A 17,838-nucleotide genomic window follows, 5' to 3' on the forward strand; every position below is an offset into this window, starting at 1 on the left:
CTCTAATCCATCTTGAATTAATTTTCGTATAAGGAGTAAGGAAAGGATCCAGTTTCAGCTTTCTACTTTTGGCTAGCCAATTTTTCTCAAAAGCTGTTAGGGTGTACTTCCTTCCTCTCCACCGAAAGGGCTACAGGAAGAAGTGATGTTACTGCGTGTTCAAGTTCGTCTCCTCGTGGATCCCCCTAAAGCCCAGCCTTGCTAGATGGCAGCCCATGCATTTGACTTCAAGAGAAGCGAAAGAAGGGGATGGAAAGAAATCCCACCCGTGAGTGGGATACTGAGTCAGTGTCCCTGCAGGCATTTGGCTCCGTCTTGCTAGGGATGGCTGCAGAGCTGTGAAAATTCATCTCAAGAGTTTTCTGCCTGACGCATTAGAGGGGCGCATTTGATCACTCCTCCAGCCAGGAAGGGCGGTGGGAGCCCCCTCTCAGTCCAGGTGAGGCTGTGTCAGGAGGAGAGGACTCCTGCAGGCTTTGCAAACTCTGAGTGCAGAGCCTGGGGCGGAAAGCAGGAGACTCCGGGAGTCGTTGAGGCAGGGCTGAGGCTCTGCCACTGTGAAGTGGGCTAAGAGCAGGGCGGTGGGCAGGAGAGGGGCTTGGTGCAGCCTCATCACAGGCAGCAGAGGCAGGGAGCTTTCTGGAGAGCCACTCATTGCTGTGTTTCTAATTTTATGTAATCTCCACTTTCAAACACTTTTAAAATTTGTGATAGATTCATGCAATTCTTATAAAACCACCTGGAACATATACAGGTTAACTAAACTATTCCCTTGATTTGATCTAATTAATTGCTTTTAGCTATATTTTCTTTAAAAAAAAAAATCCAAGAAGAGTTCCTTCTGCCTCTCAAATTGCAGAAGTAACATAATTCTGTATTTTAAAAATGTCCCCATCAGATAGTTCTGGTCTCGATCACATCTCAATCCCTCTGACACAAAATATTTGCTTTTATTTGAGTCCCTATGGATATGCATGTCATCTATGTACTCTTAATTCAAATCAACACCTAATATACCCCCCAAACAAACTCAATTGTTCTACTATTTCTGTACTACTATTATTTCTACTTGGGAAAGTTCTACTATCTAACTTTCAGAACTTTTCTAAATTCTCAATGTTGTATGATTTCACTTTCTGGAGACCAAACAGAATATTCTAATTATTTAAAAGTATGTAAAGGCAGAAATTAGTAAACATAATTATCAATACACTAGTCATATAGTATATAATTTTAATTCAGATTGAAATATAACTCTCCGTTTTGTTAGACAAATGAATGAGATGGCTTAGTAAATAGTTAATGAATTGTTAATAAGTGTTTTTTTCTATTTATCTTATGCTTGTTTATGTTGCAGTACCAGTATTAGCAGCTTATAATAATGATACTACATTTACTTATGCAACATGTGGATTGATTTATTTTTCACAACTACTCTCTAAGGTAAATGCTATTACTATATCTCTTGCCCAAATTCATGCAACTGCTGAGTGGTAGAGCTGGTTTCTAAAGTGATGATTGCAAGTACTGAAAAATAGTAGGTTCTTGGTAAAAAATGGAATAACTAAACCGTTGAGTAGCATATAGAGAAAACAAGGTATGTAGCACTATAGTTGATGCCCAGGGTACCACACAGCTCTAGCATCCTGAGAAATACCAGAGTCAAACTCGGAAGCTTCTGTCACAGCAAAGACAGCCCAGAAATTCCTCAGTGTTTCCGAAAGCCTGCAGCACCCTGGAGTTTTACCCAGCTCTGCTCATTAAAGCTTGAATTTTTACATAAATAATAACTGAGATTTGAGAACTAAAATAAGCCAACCAAAACCAAAAGGCATGTGTGATGAACACGCTACTGAATCTAAAATCAGAACACTTCTCTTTTAGAACTGGGAACTCAACAGCTTTGAGAGGAAGCTATAAAAATAAGATGGATATTTTAATAAAATGTAAAAATGAAGAGACAATCATTTAGACACAGAACTGTTGGTAATAACTCAATAATTGGTAAATAGTGGGGTTTAGTAAATTCAATATTACTATAAATATAATTATTTTAATATCACATAATTTAAGTGAAATCCATACCTATAATAGTTTTCTGACAGTTTTTTTTTTTTAAGTCAAGTCAATATGAAGATGTCTACCTTATTTTTTCTTCCTACTGGCAAGCATCTATAGTGAACTTAAAAGAAGTTAAAAAAATTCATTTGATAGCCAATGAAACGTGATTGTGATTACAATTTCTATCCTAAGATTTAAAATGTAGTAATGTAATTGCAAACTATGTACACAAACTTATAGAGAAATAACATAGTATTGTCCTCTTTTACTACCCTGGAGGAAATATATATTTTACACAAAGTATTCAAGATAAGAAATAGGAAAACACGCTCAGATGTTTAATTCTTAAAAAATGTATATAGTTTATGAGAAGAAACACATGAACTGTAGAAAATGATTCAAAAGAGAGTATTGTTTTGTATCTTTTTTTTTTTTTTTTTTGATATGGAGTCTTGCTCTGTTGCCCAGGCTGGAATGCAGTGGCCCAAGCTTGGCCCACTTCAAGCTCTGTTTCCTGGGTTCAAGCGATTCCCTTGCCTCAGCCTCCCAGTACCTGGGATGACAGATGCCTACCACCAAGCCCAGCTAATTTTTGTTTGTATTTTTTAGTAGAGACGGGGTTCCACCATGTTGGCCAGACTGATTTTAGAACTCCTGACCTCAAGTGATCCACTCACCTTGGCCTCCCAAAGTGCTGGGATTACTGGCTTGAGCCACCGAGCTTGGCCAAAAGACAGTATTTTTGCGTCTGAGTATAGTAGGAGCATTTCCAACACTTAGTCATACTATGCAAAAATACTGGGGTATTTAAGAAAGCTTGTGATATAGTGGATGAGACTTGAGTTGAAAAAGACATAAGAGAAAGCGCTATGATACATAAAGGAGGCACACAGACTTCATCTCTAGAATCACTAAATGGTACCACACTGAGAATACTCACTTTGTATCTGAATCTCAGGCTGCTCTGCAACGAATGTGGCATCTAGACACAGGATGCAGCCGGAACTTTTAAATTCAAACAGTAAAGAGTAAGGACGGAGGGCCTTTGCTGGGCTGTTTGCTTCAACAGCAGATCCTATCAGAGGGTGGTGTGCATTAGCCACAGGGGTTGGAGGTGGAGCCTTACCTTGTCCGGGTCGGCAGTGGTGATGACCCACACACAGTGTGCGTTATCTTCGTACTGAACCGGGTAATTAGGGGAGGTGATGACGCCGCTGGGCCCACGCAGATTGGATCCACATGTTCTAGCTGGAAACACATAGAAATGAGGTTATCTTCTAGAACATTTTGTCAGTTTGGTAAAGACATAACATTTATGGGAAATTTCAAGTTAGCTATTATCTAATCACAGTAAAAACATGGTGCATGGACTCCAACTGGGGCATGGACTCCAATCAGCAAGTGGACTGCTGGGCCGGCAGTATTTTTGTTTGGTATCTGCAGTGTTATGCTGGGGCACTTTATGTTTTCCAAAGGCCTTTCCACTCACCAAAGGATCTAACAGATGATAGCACCATGGGTAATGTCAATACCAAAGTAGCCCATTTCAAATCCCATTGTGACTCAGAGAGAGTCTTCATGTACGTCTCGTTGTTCAGAGAGTCTCCATACACACCTAATGGTGGGTGACTGCAGTAAGACAGAGGGAAAGGCACCGTGGAGTGGAATTCAACCAGAGTTACCATCTCAGCTACCTCTTACACTGTGTGACCTCCAATAAACGGTGCCTTTTCAACTTTAAAAAAGGATTTTGGAGCAGATGATCTCCAAAGTTACTTTCGACCTTTAGATTCTATTCTACAACAAACTATAACAATTTATTTACCACACAATGCAAATAGGAACTTAAAACATTATTGACAGTTTAAAAAAAGAAAATATGAATGGTGACTTTAAAAATTAAAAAAAAATCTTAAAGTTGAAATGAAAGACTGAGTGAAGCATAGAAATTGCATAATTCAATATATAGAACTTAGTCTGGAATATAAAAATAATTTAATTGGCCTCCACTTTATGAAAGGAGTTTTTTTTTTCAAATCAATAGACATAGTTTAGAAATATAATGTCAGCATAGACTCTGGTTTTAACGTTAATAATTTAAACTGGGTTTCAGAAAGGAGCAGGAGAAACTAATTTCACAAGAAGAAATTAATGTAAGCGAGCTTCTGCTTCATTTTCCTAAGACATCCTATGACACAAACTGAAAAAAATGTTTCATAGGAAGGATTAATCCTCATCATAGCCCATCCTTCATTTTTTCATTCCTTGAGTTTAATCCTGTCTTCAAGTCAGTTATTCTTCTAGGAGCCTCTGCTACAAAACTCAGCAGAACAGCACTTGTGACTTAACAAGGGCTACTTTGTGGGGGAAAAAGAATCAACCATTGAACACAGATTTTCCAAAGGGCCTCCAGAACCAGACATTTCTCTTTTATGAATGTCAATGTAATAATAATAAGACAAATCATGCCTGTTCCTCATAATACTTCTTTAATCTTTAATCTACTGTGACTATTCATCTGAGATCTCAGTCTCCTAAAAGGTTATGCACTCCCTGAGCTTAGGAACAGTCCTCCTTTTGCATTTACCTGTCCCTCCTCAGCACTGCATATAATGCTGTAGTCCCAGACATGTGAAAATGGGACGAGATGATTTGAGATAACTGTTCCATTGCTTTCTACTTACCATGGAAATAACTGGCTAAAAATTGACCTAGTCTACATTGATAAGTGTGTTAAAATTAACTTTTGTCAGGCGTGGTGGTTCACGCCTGTAATCCCAGCCCTTTGGGAGGCCAAGGCGGGCAGATCATGAAGTCAGGAGATCGAGACCATCCTGGCTAACATGGTGAAACCCTGTCTCTATTAAAACAAAAAATTAATAAATAAAAATAAAAAAATTAACTTTTAAAATACTGGCATTTACTGTCCAAATGAAAAACAAACATGGGTAAAACATAACTGGGTTTTCAAAACTCAGTAGGTGTGTCGTTGGACACTGGACAAAGGACTGAATGAAAACATGGACCCCTCCTGTATGCTAAGATATCACTCTCTAATGAGTCTGTTTTTAATGAGCTATTCTCAGAGAGGATCATAAACTTTAGATGTGAAATCTTAAAGCCCTCTAATATTAGCGTTATCCAGCTAGAAAACCTTTGAAAAAGGTGATAATCAATAAAATCTGAGTTGTAATACCTTTATGTTGCATTTTCCTACTTTGTAACACTTAAATTCACAGCTATTCTAAACATCATGTGGCGTTCATCAATACTTGTTGATTTAATTGTGAATCAATGTAACCATATTGGCATGGTCAGTCTGCATTTCAAGCTCTTAGAAAGTACATCTGAAAAACATTTGCAGGGGGAAGGTCATTTGTTACAATCCTACTGACAAGGTAGGCTCAGCCCCGCATTGACCCAGATGTTCCCTGCTGGAAGGATCCCTAAAGCTGTTCCTGCCCATGGCTTTGTGTCCTAGGTGCCTGCTGTGAAGATGGTCCCTCACTTGGCTTATGAAAATTGGCTACCAGCATCTCATGAAATGCATCTCATGCATTATGTTTGATCTGTGAAGTAACTTTTAGTAAAATATGCATAGGAAACCATTCCTCCACCACATTTTCAGGCCTCTGAAGTACGGAGTTTCACATAAAGCGAGTCATGGGCCCAGTTCCTTCACAGACATTCTTTACCAAAAGCTTGCAAATGAACCCATAATGTTTCTTTTTAAATTTAGAAATCTCTCTCCATCTTTGCAACATATTTTAATAACAAATTATTTATTTTTTGCATTTTTTTGTATGAAGCCATCAAAATGGTCATCCGAAATGAATATTGGGAATATTCAGGCCAGAGATTTGTGTCTGGTTTGTTCATCTGTCTAACTTCACCAATTAGAACAATTTATAGAATCTGATAGTTTCCTCAATAAATATTAGCGTAGCTTCTGAATAGGTGTAACAGCCTTAAGTCACACAACCTAACTGTAATGATGTAATTCTAACCCTCCTCCTTAGCACATTGTTGAAAGCTTGTGCTCCTTTCTCAGTGTTTGCCTTTCTAAATCTATTCCAACCTAATCATCTGCTTCTTTACCATCTGATGATGCACCCCTTATCTGGCTCATTATGATTTATTTAGTTATTGCTTCCTTGCATCTAGGGTTTTCTACTAGTCAGAATAACTCTCAGTTTTTTAACTGGAATGACTGCAAGTTCAACCATGCATTTGTAGAGTTCTTATTAAACAACCACCCTGTGGCTTGAGCTATTGTGATTTCCACCAGCTGATGTCCACACGGTGGTGAACAGAGTGTCTGTTGTCCTCTAGCTGTCTTGCAGCTCACCTTATTACCTGGGCCAGGAAAGATTACATTAATTTCTCTGAATTTCATCATGGAGAGAGAAGAGCCAGCACACAGCCCTCCATTGAGCACACCCACATCTTCCCCTCCATCAGCTTCCCTGATGGAAGGATCCCTAAAGCTGGCCCTGCCCATCGTTTTGTGTCCTAGGTGCCTGCTGTGAAGCACCAGAAGGGTATGATTTCTCATGTCTATCATATGTTAAACTTGTAAAAATGTGGTCTTTGGAAAAAAGAAAAAGAAGAGCTAGAGAAGAAAATGGGACAGGCTGAGAAAGAAGAGATGACACAGGGCTGAGCTTCATACTGAGTAGATCCAATGAAGGAGTGTCAAGGAGCTTTGGGGATGATCTGTTAGGGATGTCTGCTGTCCTCCCTTAGAAATCCTCTAGTTAAATAGGCAAGGGTGCAGCAGCCTACAAGGCAGGAAGAATAATGGGTGTCGAGAAAATCTCAGCAATGCACGCAGGCCCTTGCAAAAGAAGCAGATGGCTACCATCATCTTACCTAAAAACCGTATCAATGTTGCTTTGTTGCCTATTGGGGGGATCTATTTGAATACGAATTTATCCAAAGTTCTGGGAATTCACGAAACGATGCCATAAGATCTGACTCAGAAACCTAGACATCTGAAGGCTTATCACCTGCCTCTCTCTTCACTCACGGACTCTGCTGGGTTTTCACTTCATGCAAAGAACTGATTGGGCAGCTCCTCATGCAGGAGACAGCCCAGGGAAGCTGTTCTGACTGGGACTGGACAATTTCACAGCATCCTTGGAGGCAGGGAAACTCCTGTCCTTCCCTTAGCTTCTGCACTAAACAGGCATTCAATTAGTCAGTGAAGTAGGTGATTAAGCAGCATAATTAAGTAACTACAACATACGAGTGCCAAGCCAGTTTTTAAAACAAGATCTCTCTCCATAAGCTGCCATAGTGGAAATGTGTAGACTCACGTTTATACAAACTATAGAAGAATGCCTCTTTCTAGTCTTGCAAAGGCCTTGCCTCTTGGAAATATAACATCTAATAGAGAGTAAAATTCACTGACATGCTTGATAAATGTACTTGGATAATAACTGTGACCTAATGTACACCTGATGTTACTTGACAGTTTTCCAAACCTGTACACTCAAACTTCACTTACATCTATTCTGTCTCCTCAGTAAAAGTAGAATTCACAGAATGATAAATTGGAATTATAATATGTCAGGAGGGAAAGTGGAAAGGGAGAAGAAAACTAACCAATTTTGGATGCCAATGCGTGCCATTTTGACATTTATCCACTTAATCCATGAATATTTATTAAGTATAAAATAGGCTTGTTTCATGCCATTTATCTTACTTAATATAAAGTAATAACTTATCTGTTTATTTAAATGCAGTTCCAGGAAATCTTACAGTTGTATAGTAACTACTCAATCAAATTACTTGAAAGAAGAAAGATTCTAATTGATTAAATTTAAATTAGTGGGATTTCAGGGGTCACGTTAGAAGCTTTTTTTTTTAAAGCAAATTCATAATTATATTGGATAGTCTATTTCTCATATGTTTTTAGGAGAAAACATTTTTATCCAGCACAAATTTTATGTCCACATTTTCAACCATAATGAAGTTAATACATCACAGAGGCTAAAAGCTTCCTTTCCTTCACCACACCCGGTTCCAGGCCTGGCTTAGGTAGTTGGTAGCTGTCTCATCTTAACTTATGTAATTTTAAGCCACTCAGTTTATTTAATTAGAATAATCATAACTCCACTTATGATTGCTCTGAGGATTGAATAAAAGAAGACAATAAAGCATTTACTACATGGCCTGACATGTCATAGCATGGCCGGGCACAGTGGCTCACGCCTGTAATCCCAGCACTTTGGGAGGCTGAGGCAGGTGGACCACCTGAGGTCGGGAGTTTGAGACCAGCCTGGCCAACATGGTAAAACCTCGTCTCTACTAAACATACAAAAATTAGCTGAGCATGGTGGCAGGTGACTGTAATCCCAGCTACTCGGGAGGCTGAGGCAGAAGAATCGCTTGAGCCTGGGAGGCAGAAGTTGCAGTGAGTCAATACAGCACTACTATACTACAGCCTGGGTTGACAGAGGGAGACTCTGTCTCAAAAAGGAAAAAAAAAAATAAGAAAAAAAAGTGTACATGCAGTGCTCATTATGAGTTGAACATTGAGGGTAGGGTGGAGAGAGAACAAAATTAAGTTTCTTGCCTTCAGCAGGAAATTAACAAACACACACACATACAATGTCAGAAGGAGAAAATAGCTTTGAAGAAAGGCAGATAAAAGATTTGTAAAGCGAGGGAAAAGGCCTGCTCTGTAAGAAGTGGTTATGGAAGGACGTGGGCTCAGATGGCATTTGATGAAAGGCACAAATGGACAGTCACACGGATACCTGGAGGGAGGGGGATACTCCAGAGAGGGGAAACCAAGTGCAAGAATCCTAAGAGAGAAACATCCCTGGCCTGCTCTAGGAATGTAAAAAGCTAACTGAAGGTTAGCTTTCAGGGTATTTTATGTCAATACAGTATGAGAGTAGTATAAGATACAAAACTATATTATTGCCAATAACTTAGTAAAACTAATAAGAAGAAAAATACATTTTCTCCCAGGTGACCTTCAGGTAAAAAGTATAAAGCTTCAGGAGTCAGGAAACAACAACAGAAATTTCTCAAAATTCATGGGAATTAAAAAGTTAACCTTGTGTTTGTCTCTCTAAATCTCTGAGATAGCGGCTACCTGATCAAATACACAAAATATTATCCTGACACGGACACTGAATCTGTAACCTGGTAGAATGAAGAGTCATCTTTTGAGGTAAATGATCTTCTTATTACTCTTTAAAAGGTCATTTCTACATGGACAGAAAACACAGGTGGAAAAGAAAAGAAAAACTTGTAAAAGTTTTTGGTAAATGATGAGTTCATAAATTAAGAATAATTTTTAGCTAACCTAATCTGAAATTCCAAGGCAATAATAACTTTTTCTCTGGCTCTGGCTGACTCCAATTAGCTTCCATGAAACCACAGTTACAACTGCCAATAATACTTTATTTTTCTTAGAGGGCTTTTCATCTCAGGGAGCAACTCAAAACATTAACTCTACAGATCAAAGAGCATTAGCATTGAAGGAAGTTCTCTACATAAATTGCCCCTAAAGACTGATGGAATGAAGTACCAGCCTGATCATTTCACTTAAAAAAAATACGATATACTCTCCTCTCCATTTTGTTTGCTTATTTTAAAAATCTACTGCCAGTTAAAGATACTCACACAGTTTTAAACAGCTCATAATGTTTTACCCTGCAAAAAAAATCATAATGGTTGTTTTCATATTCCTAAATGAAGTAAGCGTAATTTCAAACAAAATCACTTGTATAATTACTGAGCTATGGCAACCGTTCATCTGTTTGGTAACAGGAAGAAAAGGTAATGTTGCCCCGGTTCTCAGAGCTAATTAGCTAATGTAAGCATTGGTTAACCACACCAGCCGCCAGATGGAAGGATCACTTCTGACTCACTGCAATGTATCAAATGCTTCCATCAGATATTCCTGCTCCCGAGGAGGCATGATCATTCCTTCAGAGTTACAGACCCTTCATGAAAATAGGAACCTTGAGAGTCAGTCCTTCCTGGACGCACCTCGCTGGAATAGATTTATGCTCAGAATGGGCATGATGTTCGGATCAGGGGCATTTTATTGTATTTGATAGATGGTTGAGTGGAGAATACGTGGCAGAAACGATCATTATTAGGCCACCTTTAGAGGATGAATTAGGAAAATTCAAAACTATGATGCTGCCTTTTTTTTTTTTTTTTGAGATGAAGTTTTGCTCTTGTCACCCAGGCTGGGGTACAGTGGCACGATCTCTGCTTACTGCAACCTCCACCTTCCAGGTTCAAGTGATTCCCCTGCCTCAGCCTCCCCAGTAGCTGGGATTACAGGCGTGCACCAGCATGTCCAGCTAATTTTTGTATTTTTAGTAAAGACGGAGTTTCACTATGTTGGTCAGGTTGGTCTTGAACTCCTGACCTCAGGTGATCTGCCCACCTTGGCCTCCCAAAGTGCTGGGATTACAGGCGTGAGCCACCGTGCTGGGCCAATGCTGTCTTTTTAGATACTATTTTTTGTGGTAATGGCAGAGTGACAAATGAACTTGGAAAATGGTCCCTGATGTACAGAACCTATCGATAGCAAAGAACGATTCCCCGTAGTCTGTTTCAGGTAGCATTTGTCCGTTTTCCTGGACACTTTAGATATCTGACGTTATCTTTTTATAGAAATAGTTATAAAAGCTCCACTTTTATAAATGTTTTTCAGCTCTTCTCTAATGGATGAATCCATTATTGGAAGCAAATTGAGACGCTACTTAAAAGAGGGAATGGTGACATACTCAGGGTTCCTAAAAGTTGTCAGCCTGAGGAACTTACGGATTTTAATTGAAGGGTGTTCTACAGAGGGATGCCAGCCAGGAAGGGGGGCACAACTCACTGGGCTCATTTCTCCTCTTCACAACTACAAGGGTGTTCATGGCTCTTCATAGTGAAGAAGAAAATCACCCCTGTAAATGTCTAAACTTGTGCTGTCACATGTGGCAGCTGCTAACCACATGTGGCTACTGGGCACCTGAAATGCAGCCGGTCTGAGACGAGCTATGCTCTAGGTATAAAATGCACACTGGAATTCCAAAACACAGTATGAAAAAAAGAAAATATGTAAAACATCTCATTATCACATTTGTATTAACTATACGTTAATGTGATACTATTTGGTAGTCTTTGGGTTAAATAAAATGTTATTACAATTCAATTCACCTGTTTCTCTGTACCTTTTTAGTCTAGCTACTAAATATTTCAAAGTCACATACATAGTTTGGGAAATAAACACATACTTTTCCCAGTTATTCAATCCAGCACTAACTTAGGTGCTCCTGTGAAGGGATTTTGGAGGCATAAATAATGTCCCTTATCAATTGACTCTAAGTTAAGGAGATTATTTTGTGTGGCCTTTACATAATCATTTGGGAAGTCTTTAAAGAGGGCTTAGAATTCCCCTTACAGAGAGACCCCTGCCTGTGGTCAGCAGCTTTGACCTCTTCCCGGGGAGCCTGGCCTGATCCCTATCTTTCCTTCCCAACAGCCGGTCTTTCAGAATTCAGATATAATGCCAGCCCTACCAACCGTGTGAGCCAGCTCCCTGATATAAGCCCATACTTTGGTCTCCATCCTAGTGGATTTGCTTCTCTGCTGGAATTTTTACTCACAGAGTCAAGTGCTTGGGCATGAGGTGTTGCTGAAGCAAACGTGGGCACAGCTTTGGAACTGGGTAGTGGGTCAGAGCTGCCAGGTTTGGGGAGTGTCATAGAGGAAGCCTCAGGTGCCTCGGATAGACGGCTAGTAGAAATCTATCTTATAACGATACTCTTGGTGGGACTCGGAAAGAGAGACATTCCTGGAAACTGAAAGAGGTGGCAGAAGCTCAGCAGAAGTGGTTCTGTGATTAGGTGGGAAGCAGGGTGTTCAGTGACCAACACAGATGAACTGCTAAGGAGATTTCCAGGCCATGTGTCCAAGAGGCCGCTTGATTTCTTCTTGTTGCTGATGCTAAAACACGATAGGAAAGACATAAATTGAGGGGAGGACTGTCAAACACAAAGGAATCAGGGCTGGATGATTTTGAAACTTCTCAGCCTCTGCAGATGGCAAAAGAGGCTGAAATTTGGAAGCGAGAGCTGCGGCAGCATTCGAGACAGGAAAGGCAGAGTGTGTGGTTGCACAGCCGTGCTCTGAAACCTCAGAATGACCGTAAGGTCAGAACACAAGTATTACTTCCTAGAAAGGATACTTTTTAAGAAACTGAGGGTTTCTTATCCATCTTATCAATGGATGCAACTAGATAGCTAAGGAGCGTTGTCCCTTTGATGTCTCAGCAGGAGTCCAAGATGGAGAAAAGATTATCTCAAAAATATGTGAGAGCGTGGCCTTTGTCTGAGTCAACACTGGTAAAACCCATCCACTATAAAAACACTTCCTTAGGAATTATTTCCAGCACTGTAAGTTATTATTTCAGAAAAATAAATTAAGTTTATTACTTCAAATACATTTTTCGTTCTTACTAAATTTATTACAAGTAATAAACTTAAAAAGAACTAAAGAACTATTCAATGATGATCAAGGTATATCTAACTTAAGTAAAACAAGGGAATCGTCAGTGAGAAGAGAAGATGGATAAAGTCAGGCACTCTTTGCCTGTGGAGTTGAAAGGAAGAGGCAGAGCCTTGGCGGTTACTAGCGACTTTTCCAGAAACCAAACCAAACACACCAAGCAACAGAGGCCCCTGTGGAGAAAGTGTTCTTTTCCAAAATATGATCAAGTGGGACACTTGAATCGACGAGAACAGAAAACCACAAAGAATCCTCTTCTAATTCTCTCTAAGCGTGAGTAGCTGAGGGGTTGAGAAGGATGGGAGAAATGTCTCCACCTTCAGCCTGGATGGAGCAGCTGTTTCCTAAGACGTAAGCACCTCTGAGCGTGTGATATGTTTGGGACAGGATACTGAGAAAGTGCTTTGAGTTTAAGACGAGAGTCAGGGCCAAGAAAGGCAATGTCATGGGTTAACTTATAACATCAAATAATATAAAGGCAAATATTTAAGTTACTCTAAAATATTGATTTAAAAGCAACATGTAAAAGAATGCACATTTACTATTTGTCAAAAGTGAACTTTAAAAATAATGAAGTCTATTTCTGGGATATAAGAGCAAGAAAACTATCGAAGGAATTTTTTTTTTCCCCTAAAGGAAAAATAATCCATGTGACTCGTCCCTCGTGTGTAGTTGGGAGGCTTGTGCATCAGCAGCTCTAGTGGGAACATGAATTTTAGTACGGTTCTTTGAAGTGCTTAAGAGTCTTACATTAGAACTGAAAAATGTACAATCAAAGTAGTCTAGTGACAAAAAGAAGGGGACAGCCATGTGCCTTTCTTTGACCAGAGACTGCTGACTCTGTGAAGGGTCTCCATTTAAGAGGTGACAGCTCGCTGTCAGCTGGGCCATACACCCACCCTGCCCGGTCCCAAGTGGTTACAGGGACCAGGTACAATACAGCAAATGGTGCCAAAGAGTATTCCTAGCTTAGATGACAATAGTGACATGTTTGGCAACTAGTTAATTTCACAGGCACTATGCTTCCTGTACCACTATTTTTTTTTATAACTAAAATGCTTAAAAGTTTAAAATGTATAAGTCCATTCACATGAAAAGACTATATGGAAAGATAAGGTATCCTTACATATGAAGCTTTCCTTTTTAGTCAAACTAGTGCTTTTCCTCCCAAAACTACCAGTTTACAGAAATCATTTTACGGCCAAAATGCAAAAACAAAACCTCCAAACCTAGCATTTCTTTAATTTTATATTATTTTTCATTTTAAAACAACCAAAGTAATTTTCTTCTGGCTTCAATATGATTTCTGTAATTCTGGTAAGAATTGGTATATACTTCATAGCAGTAACAAATAAACAATTTAACATTTGCTGACTACATACGTTTTATTTGAAAATGATGATGATAATGATGAATATTTTACCCTGCTAACTATGTTAGAGATTAAAGATCATTCACTAATAAAATGATGATTTGGAATCGGGTTAATAATTCCTTTCATTACTACATGTAATTAATACCTAAAAAATTCAACCTCACTGCAATGGGAAAGTGAACTTTTTAGATTTGCGGGGCGCACAGAAACCTTTCCGGCAGGTCCAGCTGTGGAACACAGATTGATACACATGCACACTGTGTGTGTGTATAGATAGATGCCAAGTTACAGGGAGTACGCGTGGCTTTGCTCACATCTGTCCTCAAATGTAAAACACAAAAATATTCTTGGAAACGTTAGCTTCTTAACAAATTCCAAGGAAAGATTTCTGTTACTGCCCACATCACTATGAAAACGTACCTTACCACCAAGTGGTACTCTGCCTGTAGACAATGCTTCATGCTTAAATAGTATATTCAGAAAAAAAAAAAAATGCCAACCCTAAAGAAACAGATAATCCGGGCTTTACCCCACCACAGGTGCCTTACCTCGGCAGATGGGCCGGTGGTCACTCCAAGCAGCGAGCGTCTCTGTAACTCTCTGACAGGTGATGCTTTTGGATCCCTGGAGCACGTAATTGTCCTCACAAGAAAACTGTACATTTGCACCAACCCTAAGCAGTTAAAAAATAAAACAAAAACCCCAAATTATTCACAGAAGACTTCTTTAGGAAAAAAAAATCAGCAAAATGGCCGCTCTGACGTTGCGCAGTTAAAACAGCATAAGACATTAAGCAATCTATTTGGTATGATTTATAGAGGCAACCCTGTGATTAGCAAAGGTTGTAAAATCAAAAGACTTGGGTTCAGATTCCTGTTCTTCCACCTTCACAGCTAAACAAACATATGAACCTTAACTTGTCACGACTAAGATAGAAAATAAAAGCAAAAATGACCTTACTGAATGTTGTGGCTTTAATAAGAAAACAAATGTGAAGAAATTTTGTACCCTGAAAACAAGAGGAAGTTGGATGTCATTCATCATGAATAAATATTTTACAAAAACAAGAAGTAAAAAAGTCTAGGTTAAGAAAATATCTCAGTAAAGAACATATTTTACTATCACACATGTTAATTATATTTAAAAGAGAGCTAGTGATATTATATTTCAGAAATTCTTATAGGAAAAGAATGATTTGTTTTACTTTTCTTTCTTTTTGTTGTTGTGTTTTTGTTCGTTTTGTTTTTAGACGGAGTCTCGCACTGTCACCCAAGCTGGAGTGCAGTGGTGTGATCTCAGCTCACTGCAACATCCGCCTCCCGGGTTCAAGTGATTCTCCTGCCTCAGCCTCCCGCATAGCCGTGACTATAGGTGTGCGTAACCACGCCTGGCTAATTTTTGTCTTTTTAGTAGAGATGGGGTTTCACCATGTTGGCCAGGCTGGTCTTGAATTCCTAACCTCAAGTGATTCACCCACCTCAGCCTCTCAATGTGCTAAGATTACAGGTGTGAGCCACTGAGCCCGACTGTGTTTTAGAAGAAAGCAATCCATCCAGCCTGGAGTTAGAGAAAAAACTGTCCTGGCTCCAGAGCTGCATCTGCAAACATGGAGCTTTACGGTTGCAAACATTAACAAAACCCTGTCACAGAACACCAACTGGACAGCTGCATTCAAAAGTGTGAGAGGCAGAGATCAGGTTTGAACACCACCCAATTACTTCTTCTGAGCCTGGCTTCTGGCATTGAATGAAATGTAGTCTTATTTAACTATCTGACAAGCCCATTGTTACAAGAGGAAATTCTACTCATGTTTTTAGTTGAGAAACCCCGGGCTGTTGTTGAGGAAACAGAAGTGAAATAAGGAGTCTTTGCAGGAAAAGAAGCACAGCTGTCAGTGTGGATGGATGAAGTTAATAATAGAGACAACATAGGGGAAACATAAATAGATGCTTTTCTTTCTTGCTGAGTGAAAAAAAAATCCATATCTATAATATCAGAATAAATATCATTCCAGTAACATTGCACCAGCATCCCCCTATGGCATCTATGAAACACTATCTGGGGATTGCCGTAGATGTCAACAACAGCCGTCAAATCAGAGTCAAACCAATTGGGAAAATTCTAGGTTAAACAAAATTAAACACCTTTCTTCTTTTCTAAAGGAGTGTCTTATCTTAATAAAACTTAATATGCAAAAGCTTATTTTAGAAAATAATGAAGAGAATTCAAAGGATGTAGACTTTTCCAGATTTATCTGTCTAGGAAGCTCTTTTTTCCTCCAGGAATCCAGGACAACTAGAGTTCTGTGGAACTAATTTTGAGAAACCCAGCATTATAAGAACATAATAGATACTAATTTCAAATGTGAAAAATATAAAAAACAAAACCCAGTCATTATTCCCATTTTAATTGCTAGCCATAACACTTATTTAAGACATCTGTAATTGTAGACATATTCCGCCACCATAGTTTTTGCTCATTGATCTGTGTTTAAACCTCATCTAAGAATTTTTTAAAAGACAATTGCTATATCTTTGTGTTTTCTATTCCAGGTATCAATCTCCAGTTCTTTCTATTTACCTAAATTTTAATATCCATAGTTTCCACCATTCTTTCGATATATTTTCATTGAACATCTACCATGTGTCACACTCTAAGTACCAAAGCAGCAGAAGTGAATAGCACAAAACCACAATATCATGGAGATAACCTGATAGTTAAGAAAGAAAAAAGTAACCAAACCAAACATAAAGAAAACAAAAAAGTATCACAATGCACCATGAAGAAAATAAATAAAATGACACGAGAGTCCTCGGGTAGGAAGAGTTGGAATTGGAGTGTGGCCACTTTTTCAATGATCCCCTTAACCTAAGCCCCTGATATTTAATGTAACATTCCAGGGGGGTTCAAACAGAAAGGGAGGGATGGGGGGCATTGCTTCAACCTAGCAAGCACTGTATTTCAGTGACTGCAGTACATAGCACATCACTGCTTAGTCGTGGAGGGCTCTGTGCTCCTATAAAATCTCTCTCTTTTCATGCATTTTTTTCCTACATCCAACCAATATTCCTTTAGGTATAAGTAGCAAATTGTATTCTGTTTTGAGAAAAAAGCAATCAATAAGCCTAAATCCCCAAAGCACAAGCAACACAGGCAAAAATAGACAAATGAGATGACATCAAACTAAAACCTTTATGCACAGGAAAAGAAACAAGCAATAGAGTGAAGAGACACCCTACAGAATGGGAGAAAATACTGGAGAACAAAATATCTGGTGATGAGTTCATATCCACAAATACAAAGAACTCAAACAAGGAAATCACAAGAAAACAAATCATCCATGTAAAATACGGGCAAAGGACCTGAATAGACATTTCTTTAAAAAAGACGTAAAAATGGCCAACCGGTATATGGAAAGGTGTTCCGTGTCATTAATCATCAGGGAAATGCAAATTAAAACCACAGTGAGATATCAACTCACACCTTTTAAGATGGCTATTATAGAAAAGACAAAAGATGATAAGTGTTGGTGAGGATGTGGAGAAAAGGAAACCCTTGTACATTGTTGTTAGAAATGTAAAATATGTAAATTAGCATACTCATTACAGAAAATACTATAGGGGGTCCTCAAAAAATTAAAAATAGAACTCCTACATGATCTAGAATTTCACTTCTGATCGTATATCTGAAGGAAATGAAATCAATTCGTTGAAGAGATATCTGCACTCCCGTAGTCTGCAGCATTACTCGCAATAGCCAAGCCATGGAATCAATGCAAGGGTCCAACACTGGACCGAGAAATGGATAAAGCAAATGTGGTGTGTGTGTGTGTGTGTGTGTGTGTGTGTGTGTGTGTGTGTGTGTGTGTG

General features: G+C 39.0%; 1 protein-coding gene across 1 annotated transcript in view; it reads right to left on the reverse strand.

Moving 5' to 3' along the window:
- CSMD1 (CUB and Sushi multiple domains 1) overlaps positions 1-17,838 on the reverse strand; it is a 2,034,615-nt gene that overhangs the window by 609,727 nt on the left and 1,407,050 nt on the right. Inside the window, exons 9-10 of the mRNA XM_015144705.3 lie at positions 14,518-14,642; positions 3,188-3,309 (exon numbers count right to left, since the gene is read on the reverse strand). Of these exons, the coding sequence (XP_015000191.3) occupies positions 3,188-3,309; positions 14,518-14,642 (247 nt within the window). The remainder of the gene's footprint in view (positions 1-3,187; positions 3,310-14,517; positions 14,643-17,838) is intronic.

The sequence above is a fragment of the Macaca mulatta genome, chromosome 8 (assembly GCF_049350105.2).
Source record: "Macaca mulatta isolate MMU2019108-1 chromosome 8, T2T-MMU8v2.0, whole genome shotgun sequence".
Taxonomy (NCBI): Eukaryota; Metazoa; Chordata; class Mammalia; order Primates; family Cercopithecidae; genus Macaca; species Macaca mulatta.